Raw genomic sequence first — 22,459 nt, 5'->3', positions numbered from 1 at the left:
AAAGCTAAAGTTTCCTCACATCGAATGTGCTTTAGACTTTTTTATTATTAAGAGTACCGATGTTCTGGCCAGTTCACAAACTCTAGAGGATCCAGCGGGGTTTTTTTATTTGAGTGGAAGTACGTATTTCTCCAGAGGATAGTGGAACTGCTGATCGGGGGTTTGTGTTAACATTATAAACTAACTTGCCTGTACCTTTTAGACTGTTACTGTGCTTTTGAGATCACAACCAACGCTGTAAGATATCACAGCATCGCTAGCGTTGCGGCTGACTGCATATCCATGGGAATACGTGTCTGTAGCATGCCGATTTTTATTTTCCCTGCTTCCACAATCTGGCTGTAAAAGGGTGCTGTGGGACTGAGGTCCGGAGAGGAAAGCGGGCTGCTGCCGACACCGAGGAGCACCTGGGCAGCGGTGGCATCGCGTACCTGCTCCACGCACGGCACGCTGTAGCCGTACGTAGTGCCGGAGTAGCTTTGAAATACCCAGCTCAGCTAACTGGGGGGGAGCAGAGAGCTCAGCCAGGGCTGCAAAACCCACTCCAACAGTAAAGTGCCCTGCGTGAGCCTTGCACGACTATGAAAGTCTGCCCTTGGTACTGAGCTGGGAGTTTTTAGCTGCTGCTGCCACAGCTGCAGCACTGGTACTGTGGATTAGAAAAAGTGCAGCTAGGCACTTGTATGCCTAAGAGAAAAAGTTTTTTCGTTTTTGCAACCAGTGGAGCTTTAGATCTTGCAGGAAGAGGCACTGGATAGCACTTTGGATCTGTCCCCCATGGGGGTGACGGGTGAGATCCTCATCTAGTGCACCGGTGCCAAGGAGCTTAGGGATCACCGCCTCCGTGGGGTACCTCCCAAAACCTCTGTATATGCCTCCAGCTACAGGGAAAGCTTTCACACCTACGGCTGCCCTTCGTTGGAATAGACAAGGCCGATGGCTACTGCTGCACTCCTCTGCAGCAGAGGCGGGAGATGGTCTTGTACGCTGCAGTTTCGAATGATAGGTCTTGAAATGTTGTGGGCAAATGGTGGAAACCTCTGGCAGCTCTGTAAGAAAAATCATGGAGATGGCAAATTTTAAAAGGAAATTAATGTGATTGTGCAAAGTGGAGTCAAACCCCATGACTGTGATCAGGATTACTCAGTTCTTTATTCTTCTCTGTCAGAAATGCCCAAGATGTACAAAGTGAAAAGAAAAGAAAGATTAGGCATCTTCTATTGAAGACCAACACTGATAAGAAATTAATTTTGAAATTAAATGAAACGAGAACAATCAAATGAAGGAAATATATTCATCAGCAGCCGGTTTGGCTCCACTCCACTCAGTGGGAACAATTTCACCTTCAGGTAAGCTCCTGTGAACCCAATTTCACTAGAGATGTCTGAGAAGGGTGAAACTGTTACCAAAGCTTGGCCCAGCTCTTTTGGTTGTAGGGTACAGCATAGTTGTGTTGCTGTTTGCAAGAAGGTAGTCTGACTGCGACAAAGAGCTCAGATGAGAATGTGCCCAGAAAAAGCCAGCAGGCTTTTTTTTTTTTTTTTTGAGTAGATAGATAGCTTTTACAGAAAACTGCTGCCATAAATAGGCATTTGTTTCTCTATTGCAGCTAGGGGGAAAACATGTGATGTTTTAATTTTTCACATCAGATTGTGAGCCGGTCATTTTCAAGGGATCGTACTGAATTGTGTGCTGTGGAAATCATCTCACTGAAAATGTTGAACTGAGTGCAGTTGTACCATAGAGGTGTTTAGAATTCCTCTGAAAATGGCTTTACGTGAAACATTTCAACTTTACGTGTATGGGTGACATTTCTTGGAGGACTGGAGTATTTTGACAGAGTCTACAGTTTCTAATTGAACCCATGTAGCCATGCTAGAGAAGTGGTCCAAGTCTCAGTTTTCAAAAAATAGCAGCATAAGCTTTTGAAGATAAGATTAATATTAAGATAATGTTTTTCTCATGTTGTCATCAGTGGAGGAATTCCCCTCTAATATCCTCAACAGAGTTGTTTCCTTTAACCATGCTAGGATGGCACTGGCTTTCAGATCATATCTGTGCTGCTTCTCTTCTTGGCTAAAGGGTAGATAAATTGCAATGATGTGAGCTACTGCCTATAGCAGAATAACCCGCGAGGTTCCAGCATGACCACACCCTGCGTGAGTTATTTATGAGGAGCTGGGAGTAGATCAGCCTTTCCATTCACTCCCGTTAAAGATATCCCGCTTCTCCCTCTGGTTATTCTGCCTTTGCTGCCTTCCAGTGCCCTCCTCCTGACCCTCAAGACCCACTATATTTTTTATGAGGCATCCAGAAAATAACAGGTGCCCCTTTTTACCCAACAGCTCCTGGAGCAGCAGCTCTTGTTGGGGAAAACCCTTCCTTCCTAATATGTAGAAAAGTTCTGGCCAGTGCGTCGTTAGGGCAGGGAGTCGTTTGCAAAACCAGAGACGTTTTCTTGCCACGTATATTCCAAGAAGGTAAGTCCCTGTAAAGGATTAGATATTACTGAACAAGGATGGGATTGTGACATTTATGACTGTCCACCTTAGCAAGTATTGACCCATGCTGATGGTTACCATGTGGACAAAGTGCTTGGCCATACTTTTCCCAGAAAACTAAGAACCTGGCTTCCTACAGCAGAAGACTAGGACATCCAAATATTATTTGGAGGCCAAGTAACTTGATGTTCTTTTGTTTATCGCTCGTCCAGTTCTATAAAAAACAAACGGAGATCCTGGGCCCACGCAATCGATGGCAGAGCTCCAGCAAAGGTGGTGTGCCCAGCTCTTGGTGGCCCTGTGGCAACAGTTAGCGATCAAACGCATCTTCCTGAACCATGTTAGCTTTGCAGACATTTCTTCTAATTTGACATAGCTCAGATGCTTCAGTTTCTTCCCACTGGCAAAATCAGAACAAAAGTAGACAGGAAGTTATTTTCAAATTCAGAAGGAGTCCATCAGAAACAAAAGAATAAAAGATAAACAGAGACTATTTTAAAGCATTATCTGCCATTGTCTTTTGAAGAAGTTAAAGCTTTGCCAGTGGATTTTCAAATCTCTGCAGAGATGGAGTCAGGGCGGTCTGACGATCCTCCTGATCCGACACCAGCGAGTGCTGGTTTTGAACTGTCAGAAGTGGCATTCTGTGAAGTTAATCCACAATGCTTGAGCTGAATCACCCGCCATGAATCTAGCAACAGGTTTTTACATTACCACATTACCATAACGTCTGACCATCTGCAGTGCAAAATCAATAGCAAAGTCCCTGGTGGATTTCATAGAGTTTCTGGCATTTATTCTTTTTCAGCCTCAGTTCTGCAGAGCTGAGCTTCTTTTGGATTCAGTGCCTTAAATTCTGCTTGTTTCCTTTTTGGGAGGGCAGGGCTGGTAAGATTTTATGTGGCAGAAGGGACTGCCAGAGTTGTGTCGGTTTTAGAGCAGAAAATCTTTTTCAGGAGGTTGATGCTGCCTCATTCCCTGCCCCACAAGAAACCTCTCCAGCAGTTGGTGGTATCTGACTTGCTGTGCAGGCAAGGCTAGGAGGGTCTTGATGAACCGACTATCCAGGGGCCTGCTCTGATGATAAATACGTGCGGGGTAAACTGTGTTTTGGGAACGTTACTTGGGTACGGCCAATGGCCACTGGGGAGGTGGGGAGGAAAAACAAAAGAATTTATAACGCTTAGCTTGACTACGCTTGTGGCATCCTGAGATACTGATAGACCTGAGACCCTTTTGATCTTAAAGGCCAGGATCAACCTACTTGCAAACCTCCAGCATCCAACCCTTCCCAACCAATCTTCAATGAGATATTTGCTTTCCTACTGGAGCCTGACATAGAACGATATGCGAGCTCAAGTTTCTCACTGCCTTTGTCTCCGCTGTGCAAATGCTGATAGTTGTACATCCCCTGCGGATCGTGTTAATGAACCTCTGGATCATTAGGCTTTACGGCCAGGACACAGTACTGCAAAACTTGGCTGAATCCAAGTCCGAGCCAGCTCTTCGGTAAGAAGGAACCCTGGAAAGATTCCCTTTTTTTGCCCACCTCCCCTGGAGGTTGTGCTGTATATGAAGCTCTGTTAGACCAGCCTTTATCCTCTGTTCAGCAAAGTAACAGGCTGGGGACCAAAGCAGAAACATATGGCCAAGTACCGAGAGAGCTTTTAATTCTGACAGTGCATCCATCTCTTCCTTCAGATATATCACAAAGAAAAACTACTGAAGTGCCTGTTAAGCAGCCTACAATTATTTGCAGATTGAGTGTCAGGATTTTTCTTTTCATTTTAAGCAAGAACCATTTTAATAGTTCAGGATTAGATATTTATGATTATCCAGGCTAGAAGGATGCATTCCTGTGACATGCTCCATTTTTCTCTCACAACTGTATGCACACTCCACTGCTTGGAGAAGGACCAGGGAGGGAAATAGATCTGTATACTAATAGCTGATAAATTAAGGCTTTATAGAAATTGGCTTCTGTCACTGAAAAGAGGGAGATGAAAAGGCCCTGTACATCCAGATCACATGTCTTGGAAGAGAAAAACTGGGACTGAAAAATATGAGGAACAGACGAGATCAAAGGCTAAAAATGGCAGCAGAATCTGTTAAACTACCTGGTGCTGGTTTGTAGCCTGCTATAGTTAGGAACTACGGAACAGACAACATCCTCAAACATGGGACTTAAATTTACCACCTATAACAACAAGGAGTTTGAAATGACCATCCTAAAGTTTCTTTTCCTATCAGAGTCAACAAAAAAATTCGCAATAAGCCTCAAAGGAGCAGAGTTTAGTCAGTTCAACGCTGTCCCCGAAGGGCAGTTGCAAAAGAAAAAATCCAGTCAACGACAACAAAAAAATCCCAACCCCCCAAAACCCCCAGAAAAGGCTGAGGATGTGTTCTCTTTTTGTCACTTGAGATTCTGCCATTTCTTTTCTCGGTGGGTAGCTGGTGACAATGTGTCCCCTGAGTTAGACGCATTTGTATTTCCAAAAATAGGAGAGAGTGATCTGTGGGCTGCCACCCGTCCAGTGACCCGTGACGGGGGGGGGGGGCAAGTGAAGCAGCATCACCTTCAGCTGGCCACCCCCTTCTCTTTCTGAGATTTCCACCTGCACTGCAGGCATCGCTCAACTCCTCGCCCACTCGCCTCCAAGCCGCGGGAGTTTACGGGCCGGCGGACCCGCGTGAGCCGAGGCTGGCACGAAGTCTGGCAGTCTGAAACGGGGTTCACGAAGCGTTCAGTCGTGCCGGCTGTAGGAGGGCAGTAATTTCCACGAGAAGGGCAGGGCGTGCAGCTGAGGGCAGTAACTATCTCAGCTGTCACCGCTTAGTCCATCACCGAGTCTGAGCGTCAGCACCCTCCAAGAGAGACAAAAGCAGAAGAGAGTATCCAAGCATTGTGGGGCGCAGATTTATTTCATTACGTTCAAATACTTCCCCGTGATGAGCCTTGTCTCTTTAAGTTTTCCATACAGAAGAAAGCATGTGCTAACATATTGCCAATTGGAGGGGTATATTTTTGTATGTATGTGTAGATCCAGTTGGTTTCTTTGGGATGTAAAATACAAAGGAAAAAGCCATTGTTCTTTCCTTGCTCTCAATTTTCGAAAATTACCAGTTCTCATAAGCAGACCAAAACAGATAACAGATGGCACTGGCTAACAACAAGGAAACCTAGATGCAAATACAGTACGGTACATGAAGAACATCTCTGATGTGGCAGGGTTATGTTTTCTATCATGGTTTCTAACTGGTTGCAAAAAAAATCCTGCACTAGCAGCTTGTGGTATTTAATTGGATGTGAAAGGTGCAAATAATTCAGCTGGTGACCAAATGACAAAATTGGTAATAAATAAATAAATAAATGAATGAACAAACATACAGGGACTTGATCCACTTCCCAGTGAAGTCAACAGGAGACCCTCCAGTAATGTCAGCAGCTATTGGAATGGGACCTGCATGCCCATTTCTGATTTTCATCCAAGCTCCAGTTCTACACAGGCTACGCTACAAAAGAGAAATAAAAGGGTCTTGTCCATGAATGCTTTCCTGGCCCAAGCAAGGAGCCAGTGGTTTTCACAGACGTCAAAGTTGGGTGCCGTGCGGGGTCACTCGGAGCAGGCAGCCGGTCCAGCACGTCAACCACGCGGGTCCCAAGCAGCCCCTGCTCCCCGCAACCTGGCGATCTTTACGATGAACCAAGAGCCACAGCTGGGCTGAACAACAGGGGTTTGTCCATAGCTGTGCGGTGCAGGTCTCCCAGAGCTTGGATTAGGTTGGTTTTTAATTTAGCTTAGGTGGAAGTCAGAATAAATAAACAAACAGATATCTCCGGTGCGAGTATCTCTGCATGGGGAAACACCAGGAGGACTTTGAGGAGGCAGCAAACGGTGCCCTTGGGGGTACAGCACATGAGTGAGGCATGTCCACATGGAGATGAGACATCTGGTTGCAGTTTGATGAGCGTACACATTTTCCACTCGCTCCTGCCCACGATGTCACCTCTGCCTCAGCTTTTAAATCCCAGCCTCCAGAGCAGGGAGGGACAGCACAGGTTAAAAGAAACTAAAATCCCACCAGCTTCTCTTCGCACCGAGAGTGAATCTCTTCTTGTAGCGAATGGATATTGGATCCATCCCCAGGAATGAACAATAGAGGTCTGAGCAGCTGGAAAGTTGAGGGTTGATGTCTTGGTCGGGTGAGATTACAGTTCATGCTTTCTTCCTGCAGAAATGGGTGCTTGCCAAATCTCCAGTGTAATACAGAGCGCTTGCTGCTTGTGCCGCAAAGCCCTAAGATATCAGGCCTTCTGTGTAAGGCACCAGGCAGACAAATGCACTCAAAATGACGGAGTGATTTCTAATATTTGCTCTCTTTGCCTCTACCCTCAGTGCTTGTACAGGCAGATCCATGGCAATGAGCACAGCCTTACCTTGTTGGTAGAAGGATGTGGTTAAATGCTCACTGCTTTTTCTAGAAAATGAGTATGTTGATATGGTGCCAGTCAAATACTGGCAGAAATTTGAGAGTGCCTGCGTAGCTCACTCGTTCGTTGATGCTGCACTCGTAAGTCACGTGCCCGTCCCATGCCTTTGCTGGTAAAATACCTTTTCTCTAGCTCTTGTCCCATACAGCACTGAATCTATGCCTATAGAGAGCATCAGAGCATCAACAGTTTTCCTCATTGTATGAGAAATGTATAAAATTCATTTTTTCTTTGAAGTACTTCTTAACACACCTTTTGCATTCAAGTAAAGCTGTCACTGAGTTCACTGAGGTTTGCCCACGCAAGGAGCAAAGGCTCTGTCCCCTTGAGAGTACACAAGCCATTTTCTAGTAATTTGTCTGCTAAGATGACAGATTTCCTTATTATAGCACTGAAAACAGGAACTTCACTGTCTTCTAACAGAAATGACTTTACATATTTTATGAAGCTGAGCCAAAGGCACTGCTCTTGTTAGCTGGAGTTGGTGGCTGTTTGGTTGGTCTGGACATGAGAATTGTCTACTTCCCCTTCCTCTTTTTTGTTTTTGTTAATGAAGGCTTTATACCTGACTAAAATACATAGCTATATTTTTCCCTTCAGGTCATGTTATCGGAAGCTTTGAGTTGGGGGTGGGGGTAAAAAAGTTCACTTAGTAAGTAAGATTAAAGCAATTAAAGGCTAAGGCTCATATTTAATTTTCCCTCGTAGATGCAATTTTTCATGCAGTGACAACATCAAAACCTTTTCAAGTTTTATAGCTATTTCACATTTGGCAGAAACAACAGGAAACCATCTGTAGCAAAGCAGGATTGTTGTAAGCATAATATTCAGTAATGAAAAAAAGATTAAAAGAAGACACTGTTATCTTTACGTGATAGCTTTGAAGGCGCAAGGAGCAGGATGCTTGCATTTGCCCATCTACCAGCATCATAAAAATTTTCTAGATGAGGCAACCATGTAGAAAGTTGATTATTTCAGCAGAAGGAATAAGTCCAATAGGAAATTTGACTTTCAGTTTCTTATTGAGATTGCCGTGATAACTGTAAAGATGCTTGTGCAGAGGAGGCTGTATATGACTGTTCTCTGTATATCGTGGCTCACATGACAGAGCTTATAAGCACACACACAACTTCAGATAGGCAAATTGTCCCACAGAAGGTGAGTAAGCTACTCATGTTCTTAAACTTTAACTCCATGCTTAAAAGTCTTCCTGGACCAGGGAAATAAAAATAAATTGTGGGAATTCGGATGGCTCATATTGCCCTCTGTTCCCTTATGGCAAAGTGTATTTGTTCTTGCTTTGTTGCATTTTATGTGCTGAAAAGGGCACATCCAGACTGAAAGAGTACATACTCATTGGTTGCGGGTGAAAAATACTTTTTGCTGAAACTTAGTTTGTCAATCGGGGTGTCACATCCCGAGGCCACAGTTTTAGGGGGCTCATGGTAGCCACTGAATACCTCTGAAGACCATGGTCAGTCCTGTAAAGTTGTTACAGAGTGCTCAAACTTCTGGTCATGCCAAAATACTTGTCAGTAGGTCCTGTTCAACAAAGGGAAAGAACCATTTTTTTTCAGGTGCGCTCTAAAATTTAGCCTGGGCTCTTTTCTCAAAATACGTTAAAATTTTGGCTAATGAATGAGAAACAAACCAAGCCGTCTAATTTCTTTGTCACTGACAGTGTTTCACGTATTAATAATCAGACCTAGTTTTAAGATAGCATTTCTCTGTGCAAAAGTCAAAATATGTCAGGGAACTGCAATATCTTCTTGTTATTAATGTCTTAAATTATAGCTAGACACCCTGTTTTTCCAGTTTTCAAGGCAAGTTATGAAGGCTTTTTTTCAAGCGCTGAGCTGATGAGACATTAAAGGTTTCTTTTTCAAATAGTTTGGCTGTTGGGTTGCTCCTTTCACTCACACCTGCCCCTTGACTTACAAATCGTCTCCGCCTCTTCAGCATCAAACGCTGAATTTACATAGGCACAAAGAAACTGTGGAAGGCCAACAGCTCACGCCGTCATTAAGATGGGAATGCAAGAAGAACAAAGCAGCACAATGGTAAGAGAAATATCACAATACCCTACCTTTCTGCGAGGCTGACTAACCAGGGCTTTCCCACAGGAGGGAATGGTGCTGAGGATACCGCAGGATTAGCAGATGCATGTAGGGCTGCTGGCAATGACTAAGCCGGTAACAGCAAGCAAGTCAAAGTTCTAGACATGAGTCAGGTTTTGAACTTGTTGTGGTTTGTAGCGGCTCAGAAGGGCTTTGTACGGCATCGCTGGACGAGCCTGCGACTGCAAGGTGATGGGCTTACGGGTGGTAGAGGCACTGTCTGCTTTGGAAGGGAATGCTTGATTTCAGCAAAATGTTGTAGTCGAGCTGAGCTCCACGCGTTGCTCGCCCACAGCACGGCCGTGGTTGTGCCTCTCACTTAAATTATTGTCATGCCTTTCCAAAGTACTCTGGCTTATTAATTCAGTAAGTTCTTCCTAATTATACAAGCATCCCTGAAGAATTTCAGAGATGCACATAAGAAGTGTGGCAAAGTTATTTCTTAAAAAATATATGACAAAAATAAGAAAAAAGCTGTGGAATGATATATGTGTTTACCACCTAAAGTAATTAATTTTTTGTATGTGCGCTGGTTTTTTCTTCTGGAATTCTAAAACACAGAAGCAGAGAAAATGAGAGGGAAGTGTGGTGTCTGGATTTGTTTTGTTCCTTCAGTATTTTCTGTTCACCCCTTTTAAAACAAGTTTGGTGGAAAGCCTTGAGATGCTCCCTTGGTCCTGATGTCATGGGTGTTTTTGCCATTTCTTTTAACAAATTGCGGATGTTGTGCTTTTATTTGCTGTTGCCTGTGCCTGTGACTGAACCGGACAAAAATTTAAAGAAAGGGTACAATTGCTGCACGAGCTGCCAAAACTGTATTAGTTTAATCAAAATGAACGAAAGAGAAAGGCATCTGCTTTTCCCCTTGCAAAGCCAAGTGCAAAGGCAGTGCTAACAGCTTGAGTTCCCCAGAAATACATACAGAAGCAAGGCTGCTGTCTGTGGTATTTTCCCTATCATTACCGATGCTAGCTGGATTAATTTAACAAGTGTTGCACGCAGACCTTTGCTTAGCTTCATAAACATGTCCATTTTTGCAGAATAGATGAAAGTTCATAAACAGTTGTGTTTAACTTTGCAATATTTTTCAACTGGAGTTTTCACCCTTTTTCATATATAAAGATGAAACACTTTTCCTTAATCACAGAAGAGCAATTAGCGATGGGTGTGTGAAAGTGCGTAGAACAGCAGGCACTCTCTGAATCTCTGATTGGGGAGCACTCCGAGGTGGGAAGCAGATATTTTCTGTTAGATCATCTTCATGGAATTAATCCCACAGAGGAACCTGGGTGTCTAGCAGACCTGTCACTTCACACGCTAAGTCTAAAATGTAGATCCCAAGAAAACTTGCTCGCCTGCCCCTTCACCCCAGAGGTACCTACATTCCTTAACACCCACGTTTGCATCCACTGAGTTCCTTGCATGCCTGAACGTGTGCTTCTGGACATGCTTTACCTGGCCTGGCCTGTGCTGGATGAACAGACCCACACACCACATCTAAGTCCTGCCGATGAGAATGGCCACACTTTTACATTTAGTCCATGCTTAGGGAGCTGAGGTGGGAGATCTGGACTCGATGTGCTCCTCAGCCTGGGGACGCTTTAGCTGTTTCTCCCACAACGGTGCTTGTGTGTTCTGGAAGAGGTGTCTGTCCATCCGTCTTTTTTTTTTTTTTTAACTGTTACATTTTCCTAGGCATAAGTGACTATTTGGAGAGCAAAAGAAAAATAATGCTGCTGCCTGATGGCTAGGGTACTTGCCAGGGGGGTGCAGAAATGTGGGCTCTGGGGAATACTCAATACAAGATATTTAAATTTTTGTCAGAGTAAGAACTGCAGCCCAGTTTCCAAACCCTGTCCCAGGTGGTGCCCCAGTCGCTAAGTTTGGGAGTCATGTGCCTGAGTGAAAAAGAGAAAAAACCCCTGTCTGATGCAAAGCAGAAGAGCATCAACAGGAGGGAGCCCGTGGAGCCTACCCAGCCTGCCTCCAGCCACCGGGGAGGAAGATTTCCAAAATGATGTTCAAACAAAGCAGGATGCTTTCTGCAGGCAGGCAGAGGCGTTTGGCCTTGCGTCGCCCCGTGGTTGACTCGGTTATTAAGTGCAAAGATGCGGAGCAGTGGTAGGAGGGGTTCCGTAGGCTGGATTTTGCGGGGAACCCGCAGGACTGGATGGCAAAGCCTTGCCAGGTTCCTAAGCCTTGCCAGGGTCATGGCCGAGGCATATCTGCTGGCTTTTGAGGATCGCTTTTCCGAGGTGTCTCGCTCTCGCCAGGCTCTGCCTCTGGCAAGGATGCTGCCACCTCCTGTGGCTTCCACAGAGCGCTGAGTCCATCGTGGCACTGCTCCTGTTGTGAATCTAGCCTGATCCCTGCTGAATCAGGAACTTTCTTAGGAAAAATGTGCTAGAAATTAGCCCAGGCTAGTTTAAATCAGGGATGGCTAAGAGGCAAAGTAGCTCCAGGAGCCCCAGCATGGATGAAGGTTGATTTCTGGTGGGTCGGTGTCTTGTGGCTGGTTGTCGGCTCCAGCTGAAGGTCTCCCTTCTGGGACATTTGCAAAGACCTTGCTGCCATGTGCATTTGTCGGTGGGTCACAGGGCAGCCTCTTCCCACGCTGGAGCACACCGGGTGCCCTGGTCCGGCCACCTGCACCATGAAACCTCCAGGGACTGGATTCCTGTGCCGTCCAAGTGGGCAGGACTGCTGGGAGAGGGACTGGGGGGTCCACAGGTAAGCCAGGGAGAGTGGATGGGAAATTACATCATGGCAACACAAGCTCCGTTTGCTTTGGAATCCAGCTAAAGTTGGAGGAAATAGTTTTTAAAAAAAAAAAAAAAAAAGCCCTCCTGCAAATATCCAATAACCCCATGGTTTTGGCACTCTTGAGAGACGGGAGTTCGAAGTTCAGCTCCCTGTTCCAAATTAAATAGAGGGAGTATTTGATGTCGTCCCGTTTTACTGAGCGTGTCATACTACTCTACTAATAAATTGATCTGTGGAAACCATATACTCCTCTGAAATGTGCTAACCATACCCTGTATGCAAGCCTTTAGTGTTTACTAAGAAGAGTAGCAATGCTTTTTAATCTGTTCAAGAGCAGCTATTCAGAGTGCAAGCAGAGAGCACGGCAGAGATTTAGGAGCAAGATGTTGCAGGGGCAAACTTCAGTGGAGGGGTAATAGTTGGTATGAACGTGATCATCTTAGGCTCTCACTTACAGGCTTTTGCCTGGCTTTGAAGTAAAAATGGTCTACAGGAACTATAATATTTTCTGAACACTGAAGGTAGACTTCAAAAAACCACTTTTATTGTAGACTATTTGGTTTTTATTTAGGAGACTTTGCTAGCTGTGCTAATACACTTTTCTCTGAGTAGGCCCACTGATTTCAGCTGCTGGTGCTGCTCCGCGAGTGAGGGCAGCACCATCTGGTCTTTATGTTTTGAAGACTAAAGTTATTCCCTTTTGGAGAAGTTTGTTTTATTAGGCACATAAATTAGGAAGAGCCATTTTGTAGCTCTGTACACAGCTTTGGCTTCTGCCTACAAGAAGAATACATGTGTAGGAGATAAACAGGACTTCAGGGATTCAGGTGAGGAGCTTTATATGTATAACAACCTGAGCAAGGAAAATGTACAGAACTGGCTCCATGCATACAGGGAAACTCAGTCATTGTTTTGTTAAGGCTTTAAACTTGCATCACCAGGAGGTGCGAAGAGATGGGGCGATCTTATGGGTTTTCTTGTTACAGATTTGTGTACCCACTATGTCATGACATGACAACAAAAATGAAATGGGTTTGATTGACATATAATGTATGTAGGTTTGGGTCACTTTTCACTACATGTCAATAGCGCAGAAGAAAAGTAACAAACGCAGCTTATTAGTAACAAACAAAAACACTACCCTTTCTGTTGCACACGGGTGGGTCGAGCTTTGACATAATTAAGCATAACGTAAAAATAACTCGTCTGTCAATACCATCATTTATCATGAAAGGACGAGCTCTCTGTAATGCATGGTTTTAATTAACTGTCACTTGCTGTCGAAGTTGAGATGCAATATACACATTTGGCACTTAGGCGTGTACATGAGTTTTTGGAGATGTCTTAGAAGGCAGAGCCAAGACAACCAAAACCCGACTCTGAAAGCAACCTGAGCGCACATGTGAACACAGGCACTTGCTATGCATTGAAAGCTTTGTCCTTTAAACAAGTTTCCTGCTTGCATCCTTTTTTGGAGAAGAATTAGCTTTTGCTGTTCACCATTTTAAAACACATCACTAAAACATGCCCCCGGGTCTCTGCACAGTGTGACATTTTAGACAAGTTGTAAAAGAAATGTAGTTTCTCGGTTGCTGTTGTGCACTTGATAGTTGTATCTTCCAGAAATGCTGTTTCTATAACCCTTTACTTACTTCAAGCAAACAGTCATGGAAAGAAATAATTTTCTATTATAGGATTTTGCTATAGAATCCATTGCTACAGCTACAAGTGTGATTTTTTTTCCACTGCTTACACAGGGCAACACATTTAGTCAGGCTAAGCCGTCTTCTAAGAGCTACCCCAGACCAGGGGAACTCCAAGGGACCACCTGGACCAGGCAGGCTGTCCTCAACTCTTGGAGAGGAGCGGGTATGCCAGGAGGGGGCTCTTCTCACAGCCCTCACAAGCCATAAACATGACCGTGTTGTTGCATTTCACTTTGCAAGATGATCTTGCCGTGACCCACCACCCCTTTGCAGGCAGAGGCTGATGGTGCACGATGCCACGTTGCCCTGGTGGCAATGGATCCCAAGCAGGCGAGGGCGAGTTGCCTGGGATTTCGCTCCAGGTTGGGATTATTCCGATGCAGAGCCAGCACGTGCCCAACGTGTCTTTGCCACCTTCGGTTTCTGGGGGAGTTGAACAACTACGGAGAACGGCTGCGTGAAGGGAGCAGGTAGAGCAGATATGGTCAGGATTGCAGCGCGCGTGAGGGTCGGGGGAAAGGATGCTCAAGGTCGTGTTTGGGCTCCCGGGTGTACGAGGAGCAGCGGGGACATGAGCAGTGGCTGCGGGAACGGCACGGGGTGCGGGCAGGAGGGGAAGGGGTACGTGCTGCTTTCCATCGACGTGCTGCTCCAGCTGGAGCAGAGTGAGGAAAGGCGGCGAGAGGGGTAACACGGAGGTGAAGAGAAGGAGTCGTCGGCACCACGAAGCGCCAGTGTCGAGGAAGAAGCCGAATTAATACGAGGCAAAGGACTGAACAGGGATGAAAATAGCAAACGTTTGGAGGACACGGAGAAAGGTTGCATCTCTACGGGCTGGAGAAGGGATTGCTGGCGAATCCAGGGCATTTGCTGCCTAATTCATTGCTGGTGCTCTCATTAGGCCAGGAGGCCCTGATAATGCCTGTCACTGCTTCTTGAAAATTGCAAGTTATTTTTAACAGGCAGGCAGCAATGGGGCGACTGCCTAGAGCCACATATTTCTGTTTCCCTCTCTTGCGGCTCCCTGTGAGATAGGGCAAGCTGAACTGGCCTTGCTTACACTGTTTTTTTTGCAGAGCTGCGCTCCGTTTATTGCATTTGACTTTGGGTTCAAGCAGCATTCTGTAGTGTGCTGTCAAGAGCTGAAATGTCAGAATGAAATACTGAATGCTGTGTCCTCAGATGCTCAGTGTCGGAAATCAGGGAGGCTCCAGGCTAAGTGTCCGCAATGGATTCCTGTGATTGCTGCCGTGGAGCCATGCTCCATTTTTCAATAGATTGGTCATGGGTTGATGAAACTGATTTCTCTGAGAACCTCCTGCTGGCACCAGATAGAAGACATCATCCCCCAAGGAAAAAAAAAAAACAAACAACAAAACACACCACAGAAAAGAAAACAAAAAAGTATAAATGGTAAATCTTTGAAATGTGAAAATAGAACAGGATACCTGTGGCCAAGCTGAGATTGATGCTGCAGCTTCACAGGCAGTTGTGTCAGTTCGGTTCAGCTCGAGTGTAGATGTTTCTCCTCCCATCCTAGTGGGTAGGTGTTGAACATGTTGTACGGGCTCTCTTCCCACCCTGACTTTTGCCTTATTTTAAATCTGCTGCAAACTTAACCTGCTTTATTCAGATTTGTAATGGCATGAGGTTTATGTGCTAGCTGGAACATGCAAGTACCTGGAGTCCTAGAAATGCTCATAATTTGCATTCTTAATAAAACATAATTTAAAATCCTAAATATAGAAAGTGCTCTATAACTGAAATGGATTAAACCAGCTCCTTTTTCCCAGATCTCAACTTCCCAAACATCCCTGTGAGCCCAGAAATTTTGGAAGAAGCCCTGTAAAGGCCTGACTCTGAACTGCTTGAAAAAGGAGAGTCAGAAAACCCAATCTAGAGCTTTCTGTTGGGTTAAATCCAGAGCACGTTGATGGGTCCTCCCCAATGTCAGGGCCAATCTGTGGTGCTAGAATAGCCCTTAAGGATCCTTAGTTTTGTTGCTAATCCTATATTGCTTTCTGGTCCCAGGATCAAAGATAGGCATTATGAAATGCTTGAGAAAGTCAAGTTTTTCTGACTTTAAGTTTTATATTAACCACCTATACTGTCATTTTTCTGCCTTCTTTTCTCTATCAGTGTGATTTCAGGATATCTCCTCACAAATGTTTTTGAGTTTAATGCAGCTTTATTCCAAATGTCATGGTAATTCTTCACCCTGGAAAATGCTCCTCAACTGGTTCTGCACCACGAATGGCATCCTTACGCCCCAACTTTTATCGGGCCTTTGAGCGATATGACGATATAGACAATAAATATCTTTGCAAATTGCCGGGTGTTATTCTCTCTTTATGACAGACATTTTCTGCCCATGTCACTTCAAAGCCTTCGGTAATTAGAGCAACACCTGCTAATGCTGGAGTTTCAGCAGCCTGAGCTCTGGGATAGTCAGTTGTGTTTCTCTACGTCCTGACACTGTCCTGAGCGCTCTCTTCTGTCCCTCTTATCGTTTGGTTTCATATATCTCAGTGCTCTATGGCTTTGCCTCCCATCAGATGGGTTCAGTGTAAAATTAAGTCCTTACTACCAAGGGTTTTCGTCCAGAGGAATTTAAGAGGCTGAATGAAAGTGTCTAACCACAGCTTGCTTAGGGAGAGGATGAGTATGCCTAAAATGAGGAAACCAGGCTTGTCTCAGAAAAATCTGGGGAACGGCATGAGCTGATTCTGCAGTCTTTCTCATCGTCTCCCACCAAGTCAAAAAAAACCCAAACCCTCCTTTCAGTCCTTTGCAAGCAGCCGGCAATGCTACCGCTTCCCCGGCAGCGGTGGTGGCTTAGGCATCCCGCCCCGCGCCCGGTCCCGCAGCCTTGGCCGCCGACGGCGAGCGGAGGCTGTGCCGAAACGCAGGTGCCGGCACCGGCGGCCAAACCCATTTCATCCTTGTGCCCCGCGCCGCAGACCGTCAGCCATCGCCGGCTCCTTCCCAGGGAACACCCCCACGCAGGGCTTCGTGCCTGTCTGTTCTTCCCTCCACCCACTACCTCCATCAGGGGGTTGATTTTTCTTTTTCTTTTCTTTTTTTTTTTTTTTTCACCTCAAAGTGATAGCAATTCCTGGTGCATTTATCTTAGATGATGTGGTCGTCATAAGATGAAGTACCTGCAGCAGCCAGTCTGCGGTTGATTTGAACGCAGGCGAGTCTCGACAATGAGCTTAAAGGAGGGTGTCAGGTATAAATCTTGTCTTCAAACAGCCAGGGTGCATTCCAGACTTCAGAGACACCTCTTTGTGTGGAAGGGCTTTTTTTTTTTTTTTTTTTTTTTATGCCTCCTGTTTCTTTTTCTTGGACCTGGAAAAGGATGAAAGTGGCGGGGTGTGTGCGTTCGTTTAGGCTGATAATGAGAGCGGGGCTCAGGGGCATGGTAATTTGGCAGCCTCTTCACTTCCTGTAACAGTTTTAAAAAAAAATCATCCAAGGGCTGCTTAAAGACAAACATTTTTTGTTTAACTACTGGTGGTTCATTTTCTGAACAACCATGCAATTAATCTTATTTGTATTAAAGAGGCAGGCTGCTTTTTGTAAGCTTTTCTGAGCTGTAATTAATGAAGATCAAAAATGTTAGAGAGACCTAATATTTAACTTTTCATAGGTGCGACTACACAACATCTGCAGCAATTAGAGAAGCAAAAGAAAAAGGCATTGTGTTGGGTTCTTTACCTTCAAAGTGTCTTTGTTAAGCCTCTTTCCTGCACACAACTCTTCAGCACTCTACCTGCGAACGTAACTTTTGGTGAGGAGACTAATCGATACTAAAACCGCAGATTCTTTTTTTTTAGTTGCATTGAGAGATAAACACACGGTTCAAAAACGTTATCGGCTAGGTCAGACTTGTGAGGATTGAGCCCATGAAGTTAAGTGCAGAACTACCTGTGTTGCACCTTGAAGGACCGGACCCAAACAAGAGTGTTTGTTGCTTGCCATAGTAGTTTTCAAGCAAATGCATGTGTGTGTTAAAACTTCAAAAGCAGCACAGCAGTTTCATGATTTTACATGTAAAAAATCCTGGATGTTTTGGCACTAGGAATTCTGTAGCACAGATTATCTTTTAGCTGTGCTGCTTAAGAAAATAATTAGATTGTAATAAGTACTAGCTTATTTATCTCTGGATGATTAAATGAAGAACAACTCTGGAATGTATCACTTGAAGACATACGACAAGAGACATGCATAGTTTTACCTTGGCACTAGCTGCCTCCTGCTCCACCAACCTTTCAGGTACTCTAGCAAAAGGAAAATCTGGCTTTCACTGGCCTGAAATCAAACCACGGATGGCTCCAAGTGTGTCACTCGGATTCACAAAACAACGGCACACTTTGCCTTTATGTACCAACAATGGGCGCATGACTTCATTACGCCGGGGATCGCTCATTTCATATGCATGTGGCGTTTTGCTAACTCTTTGCAAAAAGAAGCTGCAGCTACATTATTCCCATTAGTATCAGAACTCTTCTGGCATTGCTAAGGCAAAAAGTCAGCTCTGTCATCTGTGTGACCTGGGATCAGTCTGAACTCAAACTTCATTTGAGGAACAAGCTATCCTGGTATGATCCCCAAACCAACAGAGGCACCATCTGATATGTACTAAACCACGTTAAGAATGAAAGAGGAAATAATCTTTGTCCCTTTTTTTGTGGGATGCAAGTGTCACCTGGAAGGTGATGCACAAAGAAGTTATGACCCAGGGGTGCCCACCACACCATAGCTGTACCCTAGAAAAATTTGTGCTACCTGATGCCGAGTCCCTCTGTCTCCAGTAACAATAAACTCTGCTTCTAGAAACTTGGAGGCGAAAATGAGCAAAAAGGGGCAGGGCAGCACTGAGAACGTTGCTGCTGTGCCCCAGCTACTCCTTTCCAGGGATGGAGTGGTCTGGTGCCCTTGTGACCGGGTGGGTCCTTGTGTTAAATCCGTGTTTGATGTCTGAAGATAGATATGTTCGGTTTGGAGAAATATTTGCAAAACTGAATAATGGAAAGTTGCACACGCTGATTACATCATATTTATTTCTGTTTACTTTGTGACTCATAACTTTCCTAAGAATATGCAAGCAGAAAAAGTCTAACAAGTTCTTGTATTTAAATGAAAAGTCATCCGCCATGTACAAGAGAAATCTGGTCTCTAAAGCTCTCCCTCTAAGCCCTCTCAAGGTCAAAACCCAACAAGCTGTTTGTGGGATGTCAGGATGCTGATGCATGAGTGTTTCCCTCAGACCAGGACCAGCGGTTTGAGTGGGAGCGTTTGGTTTTGTGCAGAGACCGGCCGCAGCAGGGTGGCACAGTGGCCGGCTTAGGGGTGTCGGGAGAATTAGCAGCAACGCGCTACCTAAGTCTTAATAAAACTAGGCACAAGTAAATGTCAACAGCTTCACCTTCTTTTCTTAATTGCAAAACTGTTATACATAAAAAAAAATACACTTTCCGTACCAAAATCTGTAAGTTCTTTGAGTGATTTCCAGGTTTTTACGTTTTAACTGAGGTGAACCCCTCCCACAGTCCCCCCAGTTACTCATGTTCCCAAGCACACTTTCATCTTCTTATCTTTCAGACTGTAAGATCTTTGAGGAAGAGACAGTCTTTATTTGTGTACTGTACAACACCCAGCATATTTAACACTAAACTCAAATGTTTGCCTACGCTGTAAAATAGTTGCCAAACAGTTTGGTTTAAGAGGTTGTCAAGGGTGTTAATTTCTAACTATTAAGAAGGGAGTGAGAAACAGTGGGAACACACTGTAGGTTTTGTTCAAAATGAAATGATAGAACACGGAGCCACCTGAAGATTTCAATCAGAATGCCCCAAGGATGGTGGTGGTCAGTACACAGCTGAGGTTGCCCGTGCAATGACAGTTTTGCTCCTTAGCTTCTTTCTGCTCTGTGCAACTTGCACGCTAATCGCAGCCGTCATCACAAAACGTTTTGATAAGGACGTTTTCAGGAAAAGCTGGAGAGGTCTAAGCAGCCACGGTCCCTGTGCTCACACTGAACAGGCTCCGTTTGCTCAGGGAAATGAGGCGGTTTTGGGTTTTATTTTGCATCTCCAGCCTGTCCCCTTTTACCCGACAGAACTACTATGTGAGGGCCCAGATTTTTCACCCTGCTTTCAAAATGCAGACCTGCTTTAAAATCAGAGGGAGAGTGTCTTTGATGACTTTTATTTATTATGCCGTATAATCCCTACACATATGTTCAGTTTATAGGTAAAAATACAGCTAGTTTGACTCTGTGTGGCACTTTTTCACATGATGTGATTCTTTTCTCTTGTGACCTGTAAGAGTATAAAGTCAGAAAAATAGTATCTTCACCCTCAGTTCATGTAGGACTAAGTAATTGTGTGGGCACCAGCCACTGGAAGTTTATATCTATTTTCTTTCCCTGACATCCATCATAGCTCAAAATCAGAAAATTGCTCTGCATCTTGCTTTTATGTGGTCTTAAGGATGAGATCGTTCAGTGTTGCTTCTTTTCTGCCTGTGATTTTAAATGACTAAAAGGTCTTTCTGAAGAGCTGTACTCATCTGCCTGCATTTGTGTGGCTCCTGCCATTTAAGATGTGCTAAGAAAGATGTCTATGGCAGGGTGCCATAGGACATCTCGGATGGCACCAGGCACCTGTGGATGGGCAGCTGTGTCGAGACCTCCTTGAGTCCAGCAACCAGAAGACTTGCTTAGCTAACAGCTCCAGGAAGGTCCTGATCATCTCCCTGGTCATCAGGTGATTTCTTTTTCCCTAAGTACATCGTGTTTTTCTTCCTTCTTGCTCCCATGGTGGTTCCCAGCTCTCCAAGTAACCACAACTTTTATGCTTGCTACTGCCTATAGTGGATTCCTAACTTGAATATAAATATGATCACTTTACAACACCCTCAGAGGGTTTCAAAATTATGTAGGTACTTTAATATCACAAATATGAACCAGGTATTAACTCTTAACAAACTTTTAAGAAAATCACAGTGAGAACAGAACACCAAAAAATTGGCTCAGGAGCAAGATCAAAGCAGGGATTTTTTTGAGTTCTAGCTCCAAAACCACTGACAATCCAAAACCTGAGCTCACTCTATTTAAAAAAAAAAAAAAATTATAAATTTCCTATGCTTTGTGGAGCTTACCCTCATGTTTCCAAAGAAGCCTGGAACAAGATCAGGCCTGTGACATTACTGAACAAGTAATATGAGATTTACTTCAACACGTACTACAACTGGTAGATAAAGAAATTGCACCTAACTGGTAGTGCAAAATGCTTTTTTCAAGCCTGACCTGTTGCAGTGACTAGAGATTTAATCTAAAACTTTGTCCAAACCTTCAACTCAGTGTTAGCATGGAGAGGAAGATCACCAGGAATTTCAGAAGAACTTGAACTCTTCTTTTAGTCAAAACTTGCTTCTCTCTGTATCCATTTCTTTATTAAAGACACATGGCAAAGTGAAGTGGAAGTATATCTGCATGTGAAGCAGGTCACAGATTTGTCTCTTACGGTGATAGCAGGGTGGTGAGCATCAACATACAATATTGCTTGTGAGGAATAATCACGTTTAAAAGTCTAGCAGAGAATTACACCTCGTGCATGCCTTCATGCCCTTGACCCCAGATTTCCAGTACTTGATAGAAACCCTCTTTGTCCTGATTACATTGAATTGGGGAAAAGCAAATTTGAGTGTGTGGTGGCATTGATCTGTAGCAATGAAGTGTTTGGAGAAAACATTGTTTACTTTACCTTGCAATCGAAGCTAGAGGGTACAACACAAAAGCTGTCTTGAAACAACATTCCTGATGCCACCGAGCCTTCGAAAGACCGTGTTCTTGGTAATTGCCGTCAAAGTCAGAGCAGAGCTGTCACGCCAGGGATTCAATGTATTTTCTAAATATAAGTTTAGGCTGGCTGGTAGTTCAGAAGAAGTTGTACCAGGGATGAAGTTTGGCACATCTGAGGACTGTCTGTACATTGGTCTCAGTGCCTTAAGCGTGTGAAGATGAGGACCGGTCTCATCAGCCCCGTGTCCACCACCGCAGAGTTCTCCAGGCTACTTTCACAGAGGAGTTTGCATTAATGTTAATAAAGGTTACACATAGAAAGGAGCAGTGTTTTCAGCCAGTAATTTGTTCACACACACGCGCAAACCCTGCCAACACTGTTTCTAAGCAACTGAAACCATTTATAAATTCAATTCTAATTCAGAAAAGAGTTTTAGACAATAAAACTGGGAAAAGGCTTTGGAAAATACAAACCGATTCAAGTGTAGGATTTGCTAAGTGGAACAGTTTATATGTTTATGGTACTTTACCTGAGAAAACTGCTTATTTATTTTAAGGGAAGCTAAAATCTTTCCCAAAACCATGGGGAAACGCCTTTAGCCAGGTCTTCTTCGTATGCGCCATTTCACCCCATCTGAACTCAGTCTTCAGTTTGACCAGTAAAGCTCCCTAGAAGTATCACGTATCCCCTCCGGTTGTGCTGGGAAAACGTGAGCTGTCCCAGAGGCACGGACTGCCAGACCTGCAGCGGCACCAGTGAGCCATCCCCATCCCCATCCCCATCCCCAAAGAAGTCGTGCTTGGTCCAAAGGCTGAAGAAATTTCCCCCTCCCAGAGGAAAGGAGTGCTTGGCTTAGTGGCTTCCCACCCTTCCTAAATGGAAAACTACTTTCTTTTCTCACCCCAGAGCAAAAAGAAAGGGGGAACGCAGCCCAAACCACACCACCATAGCTTTAGGACTTCGACCGTGGCAATCCCAACGTTTGCAGTGTCAGACACGGTACAAGACACCCGAGAGCGGCGAGGTGTCCCACGGGGTGTCCCACGGGGTGTCCCTGCCTTGCGAGGTG

At 44.6% G+C, this 22,459-nt stretch overlaps 1 protein-coding gene across 1 annotated transcript in view; it reads left to right on the top strand.

Annotated features, from left to right (window-relative positions):
- Window positions 1–8,881: 8,881 nt before the first annotated feature.
- Window positions 8,882–22,459, top strand: part of EDAR (ectodysplasin A receptor) — a 62,975-nt gene continuing 49,397 nt past the window's right edge. The window contains exon 1 of the mRNA XM_069770182.1: window positions 8,882–9,053. Within this exon, the coding sequence (XP_069626283.1) occupies window positions 9,021–9,053 (33 nt within the window). The 5' untranslated portion in view covers window positions 8,882–9,020. The remainder of the gene's footprint in view (window positions 9,054–22,459) is intronic.

The sequence above is a fragment of the Haliaeetus albicilla genome, chromosome 25 (assembly GCF_947461875.1).
Source record: "Haliaeetus albicilla chromosome 25, bHalAlb1.1, whole genome shotgun sequence".
NCBI lineage: Eukaryota > Metazoa > Chordata > Aves > Accipitriformes > Accipitridae > Haliaeetus > Haliaeetus albicilla.
The sequence above is the reverse complement of the archived record's forward strand: the minus strand, read 5'-3'. Positions and strand labels throughout refer to the sequence as shown.